Source organism: Rattus norvegicus, chromosome X (assembly GCF_036323735.1).
Source record: "Rattus norvegicus strain BN/NHsdMcwi chromosome X, GRCr8, whole genome shotgun sequence".
NCBI lineage: Eukaryota > Metazoa > Chordata > Mammalia > Rodentia > Muridae > Rattus > Rattus norvegicus.
The window spans coordinates 46,422,571-46,445,470 of record NC_086039.1 but is presented as its reverse complement, the minus strand read 5'-3'; the positions used below and the strand labels follow the sequence as shown (position 1 = coordinate 46,445,470).

Below are 22,900 nucleotides of genomic sequence, written 5' to 3'. Positions count from 1 at the left end.
ACTGGTTTCATATTTTAAAGGTTTTTTTTTTTGCTACCTTTTGAGTACTAGCATTAACTGGTGACCAAGCCTTAAACACATGGCTTTTGTGGTTCATTTTTACAAACACAGCATCACAAGTGTCTGTGAAGAAAAGAAAATTACAGTATTAGCATTTTCAGTATAAATGTGTTGAGACATTAACCCAATCCTGAAATGCTCTTACCTATTAGCTGTTTGAGCATGAGGAATTTTATTTCTTCAAAAGTTATCAATAGTTATTTTTGTTTCTAATTTATAAGGTTGCTTTTGGCCCTGGTAAGGTAGCCAAGTGAAATTGCCTTAAAAGAGTGCCCGTGTATGCAACATGTACCAGCTGAACCTTTATTATTTCAAGGATGTGGTATCAGAAAAAAATAAAAGAGGGAAAAATAAAGGAAACTTCCAGAGACCTAATAGATCTTACCAGGTGTGGTGGTGCAGGCCTTTAGTTGCACCACTTGGGACACAGGAGGATCTCTCTGTGAGTTCTAGACTGACCAGGGCTACATTGTTTATTCATGTCTCAAGACAAAGCAAGACAAGACAGGAGAAGACACAACCTTTTTCTTATAGAAGAGACCTCTGACAACTGAAGGTATCTATAGCTTTCAGAGATGTCCTAAGAATGGAATGGTTCCAGGGAGTATTTTATATCTAGCATGTGCTACAAGTGCCCTTTGGCCTTTTAAACCTTAAATTAGAAGAGCCTTGGGATGTGGTAAAGAAATTAAACATTAGAACTATAAGCAGGGTGTCCAGAGGTTATTGTAAAGTGAATCAACATGCAGGGGAGGGCTTAGGAGTGAGCAGTTTGCCCAACCGTTGATGACATCCTTGTAGCTGAAAACTAACAACAGTGTAAATGTGGATCTCAGCAAATTATAACGTAGCCTGCAGTGTTTTGAAACTAATAGCTAACTGTCATTGTAGCTCAGAGGATTATTAGAAGAATAACTACAAGGTATAGGAGACTGGGGAACAAAGGGCAAATATTTGCAGAAATGACAAAGGACACAGTTAAAGAATCACCACCCCCAAGTTTAATAGTTATTATAGCTGAAGAAAAATCTTAAAAATCAAACTGTAATTTTCAGAATTCCACTTGTAAAATAAATATTATGCTACTCTCTGTCTTAAGTTGTTATTATTAGTTCTGAAGGCATTGAACCATACTGAACACCTGAAAAGGAAGCCAGAAGAATCAGATGGAACCAAAGCATTAGGGTAGTAGGTGCTAAACCTAACACCTTCATGATCCTACTTACTGATTCCAGGAACTGTTAATATCTTCTTCATTTAAACTTTCCTCAAGGCCTGTAATACTAGAGATGCTTTGATATTCCCAATATCGTGAAATAAAGGTGTCAAAGGTTAAATGAGGTGCCTGAGATCAGAGAGTAGTTGGCAAGCCAGGCATAAATTCTAAAACCTGAAATGTGATGTCACATTTTGTTAGAAGTCTTTATTAAATTATATATTACCCAACATTTATTTATTCAGTTCCTTATTTTCTACTTTATAACTTTCACCTTAATGGCTAACAATCAGTTTACAGACATTTCAATTCTTGTAGAATTCCTAATTTACATACAAAGATTCCAAAGAGCCATTCTCCTATTTAATTATATATAATTATATACATATATATGATTTTATTATTTTAAATTTAATTTATAATTTGATTTTTTTGTATGTGATTTGCAATATGTGTATCTGGTGCCTGTGAAAGTCAGAAGAGGGTATCAGATTCCCTGGGACTGTAGTCCCCATTTAAGTATTGAGAGTTAAATTCAGATCCTCTGCAAGAACAATTGCTCTCAACTGCCAAGCCAACAACTCTTCAGCTCTTGTGTTTATTTTAAACAGTTGCTACACTGATGTTCCAGTTTCAAATTTGTTCACAAATTTTCCTTAAGAAGATCTCACATGACTATTAAATGTTCATAATCTTTTTAAAAAAAATTTATTGGATTTTTTTTAAATTTTACATTTCAAATGCCCTTTTCCAGTTTCCCCTCCAGAAACCCGATATCTCATTTCCCCTCTCCTTGCTTCTATAAGGGTGTTCCCCCACCCACCCACCTACTCCCTCCTACCTCCCCATCTTGACATTCCTCTACACTGGGGCATTGAGCCTTGACTGGACCAAGGGCCTCTCCTCCCATTGATATCCGACAATGCCATCCTCTGCTACATTTGCAGCTGGAACCATAGGTCCTTCAGTGTACTCTTGGGATGGTGGTTTAGTCCCTGGAAGCTCTGGAGTGTCTGGTTCGTTGATATTGTGGTTGTTCTTATGGAGTTGCAAACCCTCTCAGCTACCTCAGTCCTTTCTTTAACTCTTCCATTGGGGACCTGGTTCTCAGTCCAATGGTTGGTTGCGAGCATTTGCCTCTGTATTTGTCAGGGTCTGACAGAGCCTCTTAGGAGACAGCTATATCAGGCTGCTGTTAGCATGCACTTCTTGGCATCAGCAGTATTGTCTGAATTTTGGTGGCTGTATATGGGAAGTTCATAATCTTTTACTCTGACTGGTTCATAATTTTATGTCACACATCCCATATCTATCAAAATTGTTTGGGAAACTGGCCACCACAACCAGAATAGAGGGCAGGCACTTCTGATAGGGAAAGAACCAAGTGCTTTTGTTGTTTGTTTAGAAATAATTTTACTAAAAAAGGAGACAAGGAATTGAAACTAATCTAGACATAAATACATGACTCTGAATTGTTATTTAGAATGCTTTGTAGTGAAGATAGAAAACTAATCCCTCTCTGTGGATGCTTTGCTTGCTGACCCTCAGAAAATAACAGTCTCTCGATTCAATAGCCTGTTGTCTCTGCTGATACCTAAAAAGTAAGCAACCAGTGAGTAACTCACCTCTAAAAGTTATTTACAGCTAAAAAAAATGGGATGAAGTGGGATTTCCTGCTTTTTAAAAATGTTGCTAGAGCTCCTGAGAAGCTCACATTTACAAAATAGTTAAGAATATTCCTCTCCTTGTTGAATCAAGAAGACAGGGTGTACTGAGAAATATGACAGATGATCAGTTGGACTTGGTTTCTTTCTTTGTGGCTCTAGAGTCTGGTCTCTAGTTTTCAGGGTCTCCCTTTTTGCAGGTAAATCCTTAGTTTCCTGGTTAGCCACTCCAGCCTGTTGGCCTTTTGCTACCATTTCCCTTTTTGTTTGTACTTTTTCCTAATGTCTTACTCTTAATGCCTTATGACTATTTTAACTATCCTGCTACAGTGAATTCTTTGCTTAATATCAATACAATGAGTGCTAAAATGATCAATTTTGAGCTATCATTTTCATTTAGGTGTTTGCAGAATATTTTTCAATGCTACCTTGGCAGGAGTGCCTTGGCTTGACAACCTTGCAGGGGAGCATTAGGCCCCTTCTTTTCCCTTTCAAGGTGAACTTTCCCATAGTCATCATGGGACTGGTGAGGCCACTAGGTGGCTGAAGAAGTACATAAAACAGGATTAGAGTTGTATCACTGCCCCTCAGTTTCCTAGCCCCCTAATAGTGCACTGGCCAGTTACCCCAGCCTTTGGCAGAAGTGGCCCTGTCATTATTTTAAAGGCAATGGCAATGCTTTCCTGTAATCATTACTTTATGCATCTATCTATATATGTATCTATGTATCTATCAAGAAATATTATATATATCATAACACTGATCTCTCTCTCTACTTTAAACATACACAGTTTTAAAAACTACAATAAAAATTCAGATGTTGAAAACAGAAAATACAGCATAGTTCTTAATATCTATCTGTTTAAAATTAGAGAAAATATGAGATAAGATGAAGAATTGTTTTACCAAATTGAGGATATTTTAACTCTTTAGACTATAAACGAGTCTAAAAATTTGCCTGGTATTATTATGAACTAATTATTTAATTGGTATTCAAACTGCTTAGTGCCATAAAATGTTATTTGGTATTTAGTAAATTAAAGTAATAGCACATCACAGATATTGACATCAGGTTGATCAGGATACACACACACACACACACACACACACACACACACACACACACAGAGGCTTACCTAAAGTACTATATGGGACATGACATTTCTGTCAAGTTGTCATATCTAAATTGTACTAATCTACCAAAGCAATAAAATTTAATAATTATAGCACAAGTGTAAAGTGAATAAAGGCTGAAGTAAAAATGTAATCTTATTGGAAGACTAAGTAGTATTTCCTATGGAATGAAATATACTCAAAAACAATTGAAAAAGTACCTTTTAACCAAATACTAAGAAATATAAGTTGGCTGGGTATGATTGTAAATAATCAGTCTTCCATGTATTTACCCAACCTAGCACAAAATGACCTCTATAACAATGGTTCTCAATTTGTGGGTGAAGATCCCTTTGTGGGTCAAATATCAGGTATCTTGCACATAATATATATATATATATATATATATATATATATATATATATGTATGTATATATGGCTGACAGTAGCAAAATTACAGTTATGAAGAAGCAATGAAATAAATACATGAGATAATGATTATTTTTATTTTATTTTATTACTTCATTTGAAGCAGGGTCTCACTATGTAACTCTGTCTTGAAACTCACTATGTAGCCCAGGTTGGCCTTAAAGTCACAGAGGTCTGATTTCCTTTGCTGGGATTAAAAGTGTGCCATCATGCCCAGCCTATTTATATTTCTTCTTTTTTAAGATTTATTTATTTATGTTATGTATATGAGTACACTGTCACTCTCTTCAGACACACCAGAAGAGGGCATCAGATCCCATTACAGATGGTTATGAGCCACCATGTGGTTGCTGGGAATTGAACTCAGGACCTCTGGAAGAATAGTCAGTGTTCTTAACCACTGAGCCATCTCTCCAGCCTCTACTTATATTTCTTAATATTTGGCCAAAAGGTACTTTGCCAATTGTTTTTGAGTATATTACATTATGTAGGAAATACTATTTAACATTTTTTACTATAAAAAGCTACTATTGCCTCTAGTTCATACTAAATTATTTTCAACACTTAAAATATTTCCTATGGAAAAATATTTCCTATGGCTAATGTCTACCCTCAGATATAATAAAATGAACAAAATAATGTATTTTGTATGATTAGCTAACAAAAAGTATAATCAATTGACATGGTATCTATTAATTTTATATTTACATGACACATTTTCATGATTGTTTAAATAATTAAAACTTAAATGAAATAAAATTAATAGTTAAATAATTCACAATTATCTAGTGCTTTAAATAAGATATAACTTTTAAAAATTTTATTTATTTACATCCTAAGTCCTGTCCCCCTACTCCTGGTCCTTCCTCACTAAGACCATCCCCTTTCCCCTTCTCTTCGGAGAGGTTACCCCCACTTGGATGTTCCCTCACCTTGGTGCATCACGACACTGCCAGATCAGGCACATCCCCTCTCTCTGAGGCTAGACAAGGCAGCCCTGTTGGAGTATAGATACCACAGTCAGGCTAAAACTTTAGGGAGAGCCTCTGCTCCAGTTGTTGTGGGAGACTGGGCTGCACATCTGCTATTTATTTAGTTTTAAGATAGGGACCTGTCTGAGAAACAAGATTGAGTAGTCCTCATGTTTAAAGAAATATAAACTTTATCACTGCCCTGCCCCAACATCTCTCAAATGAAAGGATATGAGTGTTTAAGGAACAAGCTAAACCTTGGCAACAGAAGCAGCAGCAAGAGACACCCTGGAGTAGAGAGTATGGCTTGGGGTTGATGTACACAGTAGGCTATGAACCCTGTATATTTAAAGAAATCATTTTGTTTAAAACAAGAGTCTGGGTTTTTTTGTTTTTTTTTGTTTGTTTGTTTGATGTTTGCTTCTAGATGTCTAGGTGAGGTGGTTGATGGGCAGGTTTCATCTTCTTGGTTTCTTCCTTGGTTTCATCTTCTCTAGATGACTTTTCTTACCATACTGACCTCTGGAAAATCCTGGCCATGTCTCATAGTCCTTTCTTTCCTTTGTGGTTCCCACTTATAACAGAAATAGGCTTGTGTTTTTCTAAAGCAATTGATTACATAATAAAGAAGAATAAGCAAAAAATAAAAGAAAACAATGAAATCAAGAAGTCCTGCCAGATTTCTTTAGAATCTTTGATATCATTGTCACCAATAAAGCTATCCCCACCCCTTAATTTTCCCTTCCTCATAGTTACCAATGATTGTCTCTTAAAATTCAACTTGAGCCACCCCACCAACACTCTGCTTTAACTCTTTCAAGTCATCATTTGTACAAGGATGGATTACCCTTCATGTACTGGCTTTTTCCTAAAGCATTCCCAGAATAATTTCACTTGAAAGGTCAAAAGACAACTGGGGCTTCAAACTCCCAGTTTCTGATGACAGCATATACAGATGACTTCAAGAAGTGGGATAATAGTTCTTACTCTAATTTAACTTAAATTTAAGCTATTTATTAACTAGTGTTTTTCATAAAAATTTGTTATCCTTTTTATAGGCATTTATAAATTATATAATAGTGGATTTAATGATAATTTGATATATATGTGTAATGCATTTTGATTATATCACCCTTCATTACTCTCTTGTTTATCTCCCACTTTCTCAGTCCCCTTCTTCTGAACTATTAATCATTCATTCATTCTTTTTTCTGCTTTATTTGCAATACTAAGCATGGTGGTGTTGTGAAGAGCTCACAAGACCTGACCCTTCCCTGTATAATATTGTTTTGAAGAACCTCAACTGATTTTAAAAAAAATGAAATGAGAAGAAATGCTTTAAAGAATCAAATTCTGAAAAATATTGTCATAATAAAATGTCATATAATTTTAGCTTTTGCTACATTTCTCATTATCCAATTATAAAATTTTATATTCTTTATTTTGTGTGCATTTGTGTATGTGTTCTATGTGTCTGTGGAAGTCAGAGCTGGGGGCTGATCTGGAACTAGTATTCAGGATGGTTTCGATCTACTATGTGGGTTCTGAGTATTGAATCTAAGTCCTCTGTAAGAGCAGTAATTGCTCTTAGCCATTGAGCCATCTGCCTAGCACATCATCATTTTTAAGTATCTGAAAATTTTGTTGACAAGGAAATTTGTATAGGCTTATGTCAGCATTTCAGGTATTTATTTTACCAAAAAACGTTCATTGCTTTTGAATGATATATTTTTTAATACCCTACAGGATAGTCAGAGCATACTTAAATGCACACACACATACACACACACACACACACACACACACACACACAAAATAAATATTTCTATAATATACAAAATAAGAGTATATATTTGAGAAACCCAGGTGAAGGACATTCCCCCTTTTTGTGAAGAATTTGAAATTTAAAAAATGGTTAATTTGGTGTCATAAAACTAGTTATTAAGTTTTAGTCTAGCATTTATTTACTGATTTCCCCTACTGAACTTTAAGTAATGTTCCTAATGGGCTGATGGACCCTATTTTTTAAAACACACATACACACACACCTAGTCCCCCTGCTAAGCTACACATTGAGAGCTTGAAAAGTGACTAGAAATAATAGTTTATGGCTTGTATGTTAAATAAACTAAGGCATTGTTCATATGCATTGGCTTCTGCATTTGTTCTATGTTTATGCTTTTTTTCACCTATAAAACAGAATTTCTTCCATTGCCACTGCAATTTGTATGCTTTCTGTAATTCTCTTATATTGTTGTTGTCAGGAATCCATGGTCTTTGATTCAGGAGGTTTATTCAAAGTAACTGTGGGCTGCTTTGCCTCAAGGATAACTTGATTAGGGGGAACGCTGTTTGACACCATTCAGGAAAATGTTACACAATAAAGGGTATTGTACTTGTCACAATGATAATGAAGGGAAGGCAGTAAAACTAATAACATGGCAGCATGATTATTAGCATTGAGCCTTTGGTATTTTTGCCTGTCGTTTCTTATTGATATGACTATCTTTCTAAAAGTTAAGCATGTGACCAAATTGATGAGAATTATTTGACAGGAGCTAAAACTATCCAGAGAAAGAAGATCAAAGTTAGTTGATATAGACAGCCTGTGCTTTCCAGAATACTGTTTCTGTCCTCTGAGGTTAGGTATCTGTGGTTGAGAACACAGTTTTGTTAGGGAGCAAGATTAGAATGCATTGAAATGACATGCTCACACTGACTACATCAGCTGTAATGGGGCTTATCTGATGTCGTGACTCAGCCTCTCTGAATCTGATTGTGTATGTGCTCTGTTTTGTACAGAGAATCGTCATTCAAGACCTGTCAGAAGCCACAAGAAAAAAAATGGGAAGAGGTAAGTCTTTCTTCCCTTTTAAAATTATTTAGCTTCTCTTAATTGTAATCTAGCGTAATGGAGAAATTGAGTTATGTTTGTAGAGGCTTAAATTGTGTTTTTACTTGGTGATAGAAAAATTTGTCTGATTCAATACTGGGTAGAAAAATACCAATATACTATGTGATACTCACTGGTTATTTTTTAAATTTCTTTATTAATCATTTTATTCATTTACATTTCAATGATATCCCCCTCCCCAGTTACCCCTCTACAAGCCCCTCACGCCATATCCCATCTTCCCCCTCCCCTTTGCCTCTAAGAGGGTGCTCCTCCACCCATTCACCCACTCCTGCCTAACCCCTCTAGCATTGCCCTACACTGGGGCATCAAGCCTCCACAGGACCAAGGGCCTCCCTTCCCATTGATGTCAGATAAGGAAGGCCATCCTCGGCTATATATGTATCTAGAGTCCTGGCTCACTCCATCTATACTCTTTGGTTGGTGGTTCCCAGAGTCCCTGAGAGCTCTGAATGGTTGTTAGTTGCTAACGTTCTTACGGTGATGTAATCCTGTTCCTTTAGTCCTTCTCCTAGCTCTTCCATTGGGGTCCTTGGGCTCAGCCCTAAGGTCCTTTTATTTATTCTGATTTTTGGTTCTGTTGGTGGTGGTGGTGGTGGTGGTGGTAGTCGAGGTGGTGTTGGAGGTGGTGTGTGTGTGTGTGTGTGTGTGTGTGTGTGTGTGTGTGTGTATGTAATAGTTCAAATTTGATATTATATAAATCTGCCCAAATTCCAACTTCCTTATAACTCTAGCCAAAACTACCCATATGCCTTGATCATATAGAAGTTCTGTTAATAGTAACACAAATGGACTGGCTTCGTCATTAAGAACACTTACTGCTCTTTCAGAACACCTGGTTTTGGTTCTCTGTATCTACATCAGGCACCTTACAACTGATTTTAACTCTAGGTTTAGGTTTTCTAACACCCTATGGCCTCTGTAGGCATGTATATATACATTGTACACACAAACTCATTCAGATACACATGCATTGACATATATAAAAAATAAATTACAAAATCTTTTTAAAAAATTTAAAAAGAAATATGGTAAAACAATTCAAAAGGTCCTATTATGCAACCAGTGTTTTAATATTGTTTAAAGTGGGAACCATTACATGAATTCTTTGAGCTTATTTTTAGTTTTTCATAAGGGTATTATGGATTTTAAATAGAAATGTTTAAGTTCATTTCATTACTAATATGGACCATCTGTCACAGTGACTTTATAAATAATTCTAATTCATATAAATCATAAAACAATGCGCTATAAAGAGTATTAAGGAAAAATGCTATTTGGAGTACTATGTTGAGTCATATGAATCCAGGGTTTAAAGGCTTGAATTCAAATTCCATGGCCACTACTTCAGCTAAATCTGAAAGCTTTCCTAAATGGATTTTTTCATCTTTGAGGTAGAATTAATGCATCCTGTACTTCCACCTTCAGGAAGATGTGGTTAGAAGAATGTGATTAATATATGTGAGTGTTGAGAGCTATAATGTCTAATAGCATAGAACATTGGTATCAGCTGATTGCTACCTTTATTGAATAAGTTTATCTTTATTTGTCCTTTCAATAGTCAAAATAAAGTTATTTGTTCAGATTCTTTTGAAGGCAACAGAGCTTGGGGTGGGGCTCTGAAACTCACTAACAGCTCTGCCTTTAGTTGCTTGCCTCACCGTCATATGTATCTTTACTGGCAGTATCTACACCATTGCTCACTCGTAGGAATTCTTCCTGCACTTTGTTGCTCTTGTGTGCTCCAGAGCTTCCTTTGGAAGCTGATTTGTTTGAGAGATCCAGGTTCTTTCCAAACATTCTCCAACCATTTACAATTTTTTTAAATGAGTAATAATTGTAAATACAATAAGACACATTTTTAGGATTAATTCATACTTGCTGTATCCTAAAGTCAGCTGCCAATTGAAGCTTCCATAGTATCTCATTGCTTGGTCCTCACTCAATCCACAAATCTGTAAGCAGATTAGGAGAATTCCCTTGCTATTGGCAACTGTTATCACCATATGGAAAAGAGCTACCCAAGTCAAGGGACCTTTCCTTTTTCTTATTTCTTCTTTTAATTTTGGGCTGATCATCAGTCACCAACAAAGGAACCTCCTTTAAAATATGCTAGAGCAAATAGTTATTCAAGCTCAGGCAGATAATAGAACAGAGCATAGTAATGTAATGTAATCTGCAAAGATGGGCATATTTCCAACCTGGAGATTAAAAAAAGGAAGTGCGTCACATAGTGCTGTTTTTACAAACACAGGAAGCATGTGATAGCTGGGTTTTTTTTTTGTTTTTTTTGTTTTTGTTTTTGTTTTTGTTTTTGTTTTTTTGCCTGCTGGTGGTGAGCATCATGGAAATATTCTTGTAAATGTCAAAGAAACACCATTCTTCAAGCTTTGTTTAGGTTTGCATAGATATATTGGTTAATTGCTGCTACTTTTATGGTGCTGTATAATGAATTGTGCTGCATTTGGTAAACATTCTTACAAATAACTCACTATGTTATACAACAAGACACAGCTAGAAAGATGGCACCAGGCTTGTATAAAAATTAAAATTAATTTATTTTACTGTTCTTTAATAAGAACAAAACGATTCTTCATAAACATATGAAACTTTTCTTTTATTCATGGGACATGAAAGATCTTAAAATTTAAATCTTTGAAAAAAAAAGGAAAAAGGACTATGTAGTTTAGTTGTTAGAGTCTTTGTATAGCATGTACAAGGCCCTGGATTTAGTCTCTATCATTACATGAACTGTTGATATTCCTAGCTCTTGGGAGATGAAGATTGTGAGACCAGGAATTCCGATAAACCTTGAATATATAGCAAGTCTGAAGCCACCCTGCAATTCATGAGACCATTATCACAATGAAATAAGAGGGCAGGGAAAGAAAAAAAATATATATGTATTGTTTCTTATTTGACTATAATAAGTGTTTATCATGTGTAGTATTAAAATCACTTTTAGTATTTATGAAGTCATTAATTGTGGCTTACTATTTAGGACTCCAGAATCCTAAATACTTTTTTTTAAAGATTTAATTTATTTATTCCATGTATGTAAGTACACTGTTGCTGTCTTCAGACACACCTGAAGGGGACATCGGATCCCATTATGGATGGTTGTGAGCCACCCTATGGTTGCTGGAAATTGAACTCAGGACTTCTGGAAGAGCAGTCCGTGCTCTTAACCGCTGAGCCATCTCTCCAGCCCCTAAATACTCTTATACTATGTAGTTACTTTTATACTAATAAGTATTTGCAGTACTTGTAATTCACAGATGTTTCCTCTGACATTCATCTTACTTATCTCAAGTCATAAGAAAATCTTTACTACAAAATAAGAATAATCATTTCTATTAACATATTTATATTTACACTGAACTTGATTTAGGGAAAAAAATCTGTAGTGAATAACCTATAAACAGTTTTTATATTAGAAAGTCAAAATGCAAAACTAAGTCTTATGTCATTGTAAGTTTTCAGTTTTCCTGAAAAACTCTGAATATAATAACAATAACGTGTGAAGTTGATTTCATCATAGGAGCACTGTGTTGCTGATTAAAGTATTGGGTAGTAATTATTTTTGATATTTATAGTGGCATTCTAATATTATGTGGGGATAAACAGTTCACTGTCCACTAACATTTCTGGTAACAGATAAAGCACACATCTATTTTAGATAACAAAGTGCCACACATATAAAAATCCTATTATCAACAATGATCTGTGCCTAAAGTAATTAAAAAGCCAGCAGCCCACTTTGGGAAAGATCATAGTAGATGTCAAGGCATTTCACTTCACAAGGTTTGCTCTGAACAAGGGAAGGTGCCTAAAAGAAGTTCAGCATTATTTACTTGTCCTATGTGAAAGCTTCCCTTTTTGACTAAAGACCTTTTATCTTTGTGCTTTTCTTGAAACAAAAAATGTAATGTGTCATACAACCCAGACTTTAATGATATGAAAAAGCACAATGTACAATTATATGTAAATGTCTAATAAAAATTAGCATTTTCATAAAGAAGTGAATGGGAAGACTTTACACATTTAGGTTCAATTGAAGGTATATTTTTAATATTCTTCCCCTGAATAATTAGTACATTTCAAAAATTAAATCATTTTTAGAAAACACATTACTCTTACTAATGTCTTTATCTACAAAACAAATAGATTATTATGATTTTTTATAATCTGCATTCTGATTTTTAAAAATATATGTATCCATATGAATTGTTTCTGTGCCAACATTCATTGCTTTTATAAGTGCTTTTGCAATAACTTTTATTATCTACTTGTTACTCATGGCTAATTTCCCTGTTTTAGCTTAAGAACAGAGATGCTGAGGAAGCTCACCATGATATTTTTTTTCTTTTTCTTTTTTTTTTTTTTTTTTTTTTGGAGCTGGGGACCGAACCCAGGGCCTTGCGCTTGCTAAGCGAGCGCTCTACCACTGAACTAAATCCCCAACCCTCACCATGATATTTTAATAGTAGTAAACTATGCTTTACAAGATAGGAACTATGGCCATGCATCTTTAAACACATTGCTTTTTTGCTTTTCTTTACAAAAACTAACATACTTGAATAGTAAGCAGGTGTTATTTGGGAACAATAATGAAACAAAAGTGTGAAGATTAACATTTTCTCTCCTTTTCCTTTTACAGTATTGAGATTTTGGAACTCACTCAAATGTTCAGGCAAGAAACAGAGTTCCAAGTTTAGAAGAGTTCTTAGGTCTATAAAATCTGAGTCTGAAAAATCATTTTATACTTTTATGTTCCATACATAATGGTACCTTGCTGTTCTGCTATGAATGAATATAGAATAATGATGTCAACTGTGATATTCCTTGGTCTGGGCATAATGGCACAATCCTGTAAACCAGTTACTCAGAAGGTGGAGGGAAAAAGAATAGGAGCTCAAGACCATCTTCACAATTGAATGCCAGCTTTTCCCCTATGTGAAAACCTGTTCAAAAACAAAAGGAACAAAATACAAATAAAACCCCCTGATGATGGTAATAGCTGTAATTAAGAACTCCTGAAAAATATTTTTAAAAAATTAGCAAAACCACTGTACAAAGTCTCAAAAATGTTACTTAAAAGAAGAAAAATTGATTTAGAAAATGGGACTCAGGATTCAGCAAACGTTCGTAGCTCATAGGTTTTTTATTTTTATTTTTTTGTAGTCTCTATTGTTGCTATTTAAAGGTTATTTCTCCCAACTATACAAAAAAGAGTTTGATAAAAATGAAACAAAACCAAAACCAATTAATATACTCTGATCTCCTTTTGGAGTTTTTAATGGCTGAGTCATATCTCCAGGCATATTCTGATCACTTAAGGTATCACAATATGGTGTAAAAATCACTAAACTCAGAAAATAAAATGCTTTCTTAAAAAATAACAAAACACTGCTGGTCCTGCATACTAAGTCTTGATAAATTTAGAACATGGTCGTGTTCTTTAGGGTAAAAAACACAAGCCCATGCCAGGAGTTATACAGTATGACTGTATGAGGAAAAATGGCTTACAGTGGATATAGTGCATCTCAATTCTTTGCAATTCTGAATATCAACTTTGGCATAAAGCTCTATATTTTCAAACATTTGAAAAACACATTTGAATCTTTAGATTGAAAGTTTTGTAAAGTGGAAGTTTTATAACATTTTATTTGGGAGCTCCCTGGTTTGTATAGTTCAAGTAAGGGTATTTTTTTAAAGTCAATTAATTATTTCATACTTCACCTATATTAGATGTGAGTCTCTTTATTATGGTGACATTAATGTTGTAGTTAAGATGATGTCACTAGTTTATTGTAAGCACTTGTCTTCCTAATTTTATAACAGCAATACAAATCTGCTTGGGGCTGACAGCTACTATTATTTCTTTCTGGTAAGTGCTGTCCACTAGGAAAAGGGACTGTTTAATGAATATGATACTTTTTAAAACCCATTAAAGAGAGCACTTGTTATTGACGCAGCCTTTTTTGCCTTTTGTGTAGATTTGAGAATATAACACTTGATGTATAAGTTGTATTTTTAAATTACATTTTATTATATAAATTTATCTTTAAATTTTGCACATGTACAAAATGCATACTGACCACTCTACCCTCCCACCTCCTTGCTGCCTCTGTTAACTCACATCATTCCTGTGAAATCTCAATGTGATGTTTCTATTGATTCATTTTGTTTTGTGATCCACTGAGATTAACCAGTGTGATCACGAGTTTGGAGCTAATGGCTGGAATTAGGTGAGCTCAGCAATAGGTACACAACTAAAGACAGTGGTTCTCATTTCTTAGAACCTATCAATAGCCAACAGGTCAGAGAGAAGGAGTAGGGCTCCAGGTTCCTCCCTCCTTTTTCCTTCACTGATTGATTATAAGACTGATCTTATGATGGCCTACATCAGGTACCTATAGTTATTGCGAATTACTGAGTTCAATCGTTGTGTCAAGTCCAGAGAATGTTATTCACAGCTCTGCACCATAGGTTTTACCTAATTCCTTCTTGCACAATATTTTGTTAAGTCATAGAATGGGTTGTTTAGGGCTTGACCCACAACAACTACTTATTTTCTACATTTTGGGCTGCCATGAAGCTCTGCATTAATCAGCATTCATTGTCAGGAAAGGCTGCTTTGATTAAGACTAGGAGTGGCTTTTGTATGAGCATAGCTATTTAACAATATAAGAGTTTTTAATCATTTCTTAATCTCAGAATAATTGAACTTTTTACATTGAGTCAAAAGTGACACAATATAGGTGTGGCCATTTTAAAATATGTAGGTCAGTGATATTTATTACATCTATAGTACTATTCAGTCATCTATATCTAAACCATTTTTGTCAATCACAAAGGAGACCCCACACCTAGTAATCTGTACCTTTGTATTTCTTCCACCTTGAAGGCCCTGGACCTTTTTGTTTTGTGTTTTGTCTCTATAGAGTCAGCTAGTTTAGATATTTCATATAAATGGAATCAGGTAGTATATGACTTGAAGTTCCCTAATGGTATATTTTATAGAGCAGCAGTTCTCAATGTGTGGGTTGTGACCCCTTTGAGGTTGCATAACCCTTTCATATGGCTTGCATAAGACAATCATAAAACACAGTTATTTACATTATAATTCATAATGGTAGCAAAATTACAGTTATGAAGTAGCAATAAAAACAATTTTGTGGTTAAGGGTAACTACATATAAGACACTGTGAAACAGTCACAGCGTTAAGCAGTTGAGAGCTGCTGATTGTTTCATAGATTTATTTGACATCTTTGCTGAGGTATTGTTAAGGTCTTCGGAACATTTGTTAATTCATCTGTTTGTTTCTTTATTCTTGAGTTTTAAGACTTGTTTATCAATTTAATGAAATGATTTTTTTCTTTTGGAACATTTGACTCAATGTCAGAGTATGTAACCAGGACTAACTTTGAACTTAACCATCCTTCTCCTTAACCATAACTGTCTTTTAGTACCTGTAATTTGTAAAACTTTTACCCAGCCTGTGATTTGTCTTTCTTCCTTATGACATGATTGTGTTTCTTATGAGTTAAAAAAGAACAGTAGATGGTTCTAGAATTGAGACATATTCTAACCCTATAATTAAATATCTGCTTTTTTGCTTTAGTCACTTATCCTGTACATTTTCATTTCCTAGTCAGTTAGATGAAAGGATTCAGATGGATCAGTGGTTTCTATTATACTCAGTGAAGCATTACATTTTCTAAATGTGCCCCTGAAGGGAGGGAGAAAAGGAAGGCCTTCAGACAAAAGAACTCTATTTTTTCTGTCTTTTTTCTCCCTATAATTTTGATTTGAAGAGGATTCTTTGCTTGTTAACTTTAGGATAGTACCACTGGATTATATCAATCTAAAAAAAAACTTTTTGATATTTTAGATTGTTTGATTCATGGAAACTAGATTGAATCTACTAAAGTCATTTCAGTGTGCAGAGGAAAAAAATCTATCCATAATTTTGTTGATCAACTCGACTTTAACAATTAATAGCTAGTATCTTAGTAAATGTTTGTTGTATCCATCTTTTAAAGGGTTATGAGATATGGGCCTCCCCAATAGCTACTAACTAGGCCATAACTAAGGTCTTAGACCATATTTTTCTACATGTAAACTTTTAACAGTAAGAAGACACCTATATAGACTACAGAGATGGCTCAACAGTTAACAGCACTTATTGGTTTTCTAGAAGACCTAGATTTGATTCCCAGCCCCTATGTGGTGGCTCATAGCCAGTAACTCTAGTTCCATAGAATGTGACATCCTCTTCTGGTATCTTTGGGCACTAGGTGTACATAAGGTACAAGGACGTATATGCAGGCAAGTATACATGTACACAGAAAATAAAAATAAATCTGTTCTTTTTTTAAAAAACAGAAGGGATATAACTGTTATATGTTCTATTCTGTAGACTCCATGGAGTTTCATTTTTTACCATTTTGGATACTATAGCCCTGTCTTAGATTAATGAACACTTTATCTGAAACCCATGACAGAATTCTAGCACTGATACCTTCTAGTACTTTGAAAATGACCAGCAATACTCAAGTCAGAAACTGCGTACAGAGCCTTGTAAACTGGACACTGACCAGCTTTACCTAAGGGTACAAACTAAAAATACTGTGTTCAAGCCAAACTTTAAATACATAATTTCTAGAGCAAATTAATATTTAAGCTAATTTTACCCCCCAAAGGCATCCCTGAATGAAATCCATGTTCGAACAAAACAAAAACATATTCATTATTGAAACTCTACTTACCTGATCTGTTAGACTTCATTTGTAAGCTAGAGAGAACAGTAGCTGAAAGTTTTGTAGTAGTTATGAAATGTGATGTTTTTATTATATGAATTAGGTATCTTACCAGGACAGTTATTCCTTTCTTAGAATCTAGACTGTAGCTGTCTCATAGAATACCTATTATACTATCTCTGTTGATTGATAATATAAGAATCAGTATAGCATAAATCTATGTGTTCAGAACTGTTGCTCAGATTTAATGAGTTATATATGGCTGCCTTTTGCCCCATTAAATAAAGATAAATAGTTCTTCCACTTGAGATAGAAAAATGATCAATGTAGACAAGATTCATAAATCAAAAAAGAAGTTCTGTTGGTTTGAATATGCTTGGCTCATGGAAAGTGCTATTATTAGGAAGTGTGGCCTTGTCCAAATAAGTGTGGCCTTGTTAAAGGAAGTGTATCACTATGGGGGTGGATTTTGAAGTGCAAAAGAGACCCTCATTCTAGCTCTGTGAGATAGCCTATTCTTGACTTCATTTGGACGAAGGCTCTCAGCTCCTCCAGTGCCATGCCGACCTGGATGCTGCCATGCCTCCTGCCATGATAATAAGGGACTGAACCTCAGAACCAGTAAGCCAGGCCCAATTAAATGTTGTTCTTTATAAGAGTTGCCTTGGTCATGGTTTCTCTTTACAACAGTGGAAACTGTAAATAAGAGAGAAGTTTTATTCTGGTCGTCTGTGTAAGCAGTAACACTACTTATACCTTGATAATTATATCAAGTCATTACATACAGGAGAAATAGCCATCATCAGATATTCCTGTTTTGATGACTCTACTTCACTATATATTTAATTATGCCCAAGTAGACCACTATGTTTTTATATTTGATTTCTTTTAGGTAAGCCACTGTCCCTAGTGTAGAAATATAATGTGCTAACATTCCATACTTCAAATCAATTGATGTAATTACTAAAAATTTAACAGAATTGTTAGTGGTAATATCATCTGCCATTTCCTATGAAAATGTTTTTGTAAGAGGTAACATATTTTAACATTTATCCAAAGAAAAGTCAACTATTTACCTTTCTTTGGTGAATACTATATTAGATAATTTCGTTGTGTCTCATTTTTCTTTATGCAGCGTAAAAACTTTAGACTAGAGTCCTCTGAATATAAGAACTAAAATTTAGGTTTTATGAAAACCTTGTTAAAGTAGTTAGTGTCACTGCAGAGAACTATGTTTATTTTGCTTTTAAAGGATATCAACTTTATAGATATCCATTACTTCTTTTGTCTTCTCTGTTATACAAATCCATTCCTGGTACATTCTCTGGACTTATTCCAGGATATTTGCCTGTTATCTGGTATCTTATTGTATGCTTCCTGTATTACAGTGCTAATTCTGAAGTCTTGTAGCCATCATATCCATCATGTCTTTAGAAACCATGTTTGGCACATTAAAGCATTTAATAAAAATTATTTCTTCCCTTAAATCTTTAGGCTTGGGGTTGGGGATTTAGCTCAGTGCTAGAGCGTTTGCTTAGCAAGCACAAGGCCCTGGGTTCTGTCCTCCACTCCGAAAAAAAAATCTTTAGATTTTCCAGGCTTAGATGCTCCATTGCACAACTTCAATTTTTAAATTCCCTGAACTCTTGTGTGAGTTTATGACAACCTGATTGTGTATAACCATACTAGAAATTTTGAATTATAAATACAGCAGTCACATAAGCACCAACCTGTAATTTTCATAAATATATTGTTGTTTTAAAATAATACTGAAAACTAATCTGTTTTCCTTCATTCCTAAATAAAAGAACATCACCTAAGAAGCCTTTAATTTATGCAATAAACACTTTACTTTTATTTTCATAATTTTATTATTTTAATAAGCTTTGTTTTATAAGGATAGCTATTTCCATCAGTCTGATAAGCAGCTGCTTAATACCTATGTCAGCATAAAAAATAACATGAAGGCGTTATATTGTTTGCAGATACAGTGAAGTAGCAATATTACTCTGGTTTATGAGGAAGAAAATGTGGGATTTTGAGAGTGACACTTTATAAGATCATTCAATACAGGATCTCTCAGCATTACACTAGCTGTTCTAGAACTTGCTCTGTAGACTACACTAGCCTCTAACTCAGAAATCTGACTGCTTCTGCCTCCCAAGGGCTGGGATTAAAGACATGCACCATCTCGCCTGGCACCCAACAACATACCTGCCTAATTTATAAAATTAAAATAATCTTTTAAGTATAGAATTAGATAGGGATGATATTTAGTTGAATTCTCTTCTGTGTACATACATGTGTTGGTTTGTGGGATGATGAAGCTTTGGATGCTACCTAAGATTTGCATATAAAGCAGTATTCCAATTTTTCAGAATATTTCCAGTTATAGAGATCTTTACTGTCACAACTTTAAGAAATCACATTTAGCACCTTCACTTCAGTAATTAAGAAGCAGACTCTGATAAATTAAGTAACATATGCAAATGTTAGAGTCATGCAGCCACTCTAGTACTAAAGCAGGAACAGAAAAGGATATTTCTTAACCTTCAAATGCAGAGCCTTTTAACCACAGCACTGTTCTTATTCTTCCCTTTTCCTTGCCTGAATAGAAGGTTGGTCAAGATGGATCTCTTAGATTTGAACAATGTATCACAAAAGGCCACCTTTATATTGCAGTCAGAAAACTTGAATTAGCAGATATTTTGTATGTTGTTCAGTCTTGTATGAGAAATTCACTAGATAAATAAGACATCAGAGAGTTATTCCAGAAAAAAAATCAGCTTTCTTAATAGTTTGTGGACTTATCATAGATTTAGTTTCTGATACACCAACACTTAGACAATCTCGTCTAAGGAACAAATTTTCCATTTGAATAACTATTATGGATTGATGACTGTTTGAAAACCTGAGCTGAGAGTGAAGCGCAGTAGTAGAGAACTTTCCTAGTATGCAGTATAGCATTAGTTCAAGCCCTGATGATATGACAAAAATTTAAAAAACACATTTTTCTAAAGAAATATTTTTAAATTGGGTCTGTAGCTTAGAAGCAGGAAACTGGCCTAGCATGCACAAAATTCCATACCTTTTTCCCCCTTCAAACAGTTCTAAATTAAATCCATATAAACATACTGTCTTTATAAACATTATCCTGAACATCATATGATCCTTTATTGGCTACTCATATTCACCATGATAAAAATAGTGAGAGCTACTACTTTGAGACCTGTCAGTGTGAGAGTAGTTAGATCTTTCTCTAAATAACTCCTGAAGGGCTTTATTTTCTTTTCCTTTGCAGTCAGATTAACTAGCTTTCACCTACTGTTCCTGTCAGCATATTGCTTTAGTTCAGTTTAAATCTCCCTGCTGTACTTTTTAGTGCTAATGCTCAATATGACATTCAAATCTCATAGTCTGGCTTGAGGATATGGATAGCATAAAATGACTCTTGATTTCTATAAAGGAATGGGCTTCCAATGTAAAGTGAGCATTAAATGGATTGTAGCACATTTGGACATAATCTCTCATATTTTACTTCATTAGATTGATTTATTTGAATACTTCTAAATAAACAAAATATTATTATTAATATTCAAAATTATAACATAAAATATTTGAATAGTCACCTGTATTATCCACCTAAATTCAATAAAATATAATTAATCCAAGTTTGCTTTTCTTGTTAACTATGCATGACTCTCAAATTTTACATACTTGTTGCATATGCAGTTTACATTTCTCAGCAGGTTCTTGTGTGTGGCCTGTTGTTAAAACTCCAATGATGAGTCTATCAACAGGCAGCTAAAAAATAAAAGTAAGAATATAAATTACAGTAAAGGATATTTAATTTCTTTGTTACAAACACTTGGCATCTATAAAACGAGTCCTCCGTTCCATTCAAAAGAATTTCTGAAACTTTAAAACCTGATTATATCCCCCAAATATCCATGACTCACCACAGCATACTGAAGCAAGCATACATCAATGTATAATTGAAGGGAGTTAAGACAGCCTCAGTGTAAGCCAGCCCTGTCTGTGTTTATTCCATATTTTCACAGCATATTTCATTATCAGTTGAATAAATCTATTGTTTTATTTACATGGATTAACTGCCATAAGTAATATTATTACTTTTATTACTTACTGGTCATCAAGTTTTTGCTAAGCTGTTTGCTGTGACAGTATCTTATTTTCTACCTTGTTCACTATTTAACCTTGCGATATTGGGTCATATTCGTTACCCAAACAAATATAAGCTTCCTATAGTATAAAAATGAGTTCTTTTCTCTTTCCATTTTAACAATATTTTCATAGGAAACCCATGAAATCTAGACAATAAGCCTATAGGGCCTTTCACTTTCAGCAGTTCATTTGCAGAAAGTTTCCTTTCTCTGTTAATGTAGATTTTCTTGTTGATGGTGCTGGTAAGGACTCTTATAGCAAAACAGATCACTGGACACAGGTATGGAGGCACATGCCTGTGCTTCTAGCAATTGGAAATTTGAGGCAAGAGGAGCCCAACTATGGGCCCAGCCTGAGCTACAAACAAGACTTTTACTTTTAAATACAAAAAGATGGCAGAAAGAAAAATAAAGCAAAGCATGTAAACCAATCCTTTTGGTAATCATAATACTTCCAGTGTCACTAAAACCAGCAGTACAGTAAATGATGCAGATATTGTCTACCTGGGCTGGTAATAATTTACAACAATGTTAGGATGACACCTTTCTACCTAGTATTTCATTTTTCCATACTTAACCATGGCACAATAGTAATTACTAATCATGACATTTCAAGCTGGCAAATGAACCTCACTGATCCCAGCCCACAGCTCCCTGCTCCCAAACCACGTTGGAGAGAGAGCTCATCACCCAGAAGTATAGGCATGCATGAGACTGCAGGGCAGGAGAGACCGCCACTTCTGCCCACCTTTGCCCACATCCCTGGCCCAAGAGGAAACTATATAGGGCCTCTGAGAACGGGAAGATAGGGGCACTCAAGCTGCAGGAGCACTGCGGTCCAGACTGCGCCCAGAACTGAAGGGACTCGGTCAAACAGCTCCCTGCACCCAAATCCTGTGGGAGGGAGAGCTAGACTTTGAGAGGAGCAGACACACCTGAGAAGCCAGAGGAGACTACTCTCTGCCTACATTTCTGACTCTAGAGGAAAACACCTACCGCCATCAGGGACCCTGTGCACAGGGATACAGTAGGGGCAGGCATTCCTGGCTGCTGCCCTCACGGAGAGCTAAATCCCAGCCCTGAGGAGCGACTTCAGGCCTGAGACCAGAGGTAAGATCAACTTTTCTGCTCCAAGTGACCTGCCTGGTGGACTCAGGACACACATCCACAGGAACAGCTGAAAGCCAGTAGACAGGAACAACTACATGCCAGAAAACAGAAAACTCTGTTCCCATAACTGGCTGAAAGAAAACAGGAAAACAGTTCTACAGCACCCCTGACACACAGGCCTATAGGACTGTCAAGCCACTCCTAGAAATAATAGAACAAGGTAAACCTGAGACAACCTGATGACAAGAGGCAAGCGCAGGAACCCGAGCAACAGAAACCACGACTACATGGCATCATCAGAGCCCAATTCTCCCACCAAAGCAATCACTGATTATACAAACACACCAGAAAACCAAGATCTAGATTTAAAATCATATTTGAACCTGATGATGGAGGACTTTAAGACAGACTTAAAGAAGTCCTTTGGAGGAATGCAGGAAAACCCTAGTAAATAAGTAGAAGCCCTTGGAGAG

General features: G+C 35.2%; 1 protein-coding gene across 10 annotated transcripts in view; it reads left to right on the top strand.

Moving 5' to 3' along the window:
• Nucleotides 1–22,900, top strand: part of Prrg1 (proline rich and Gla domain 1) — a 112,349-nt gene that overhangs the window by 48,207 nt on the left and 41,242 nt on the right. For all 10 annotated transcript variants that reach the window (XM_006256965.5, XM_006256963.4, XM_017602107.3 and 7 more), the window contains exon 2: nucleotides 8,256–8,307. In XM_006256965.5, the coding sequence (XP_006257027.1) occupies nucleotides 8,298–8,307 (10 nt within the window). In that variant the 5' untranslated portion in view covers nucleotides 8,256–8,297. The remainder of the gene's footprint in view (nucleotides 1–8,255; nucleotides 8,308–22,900) is intronic.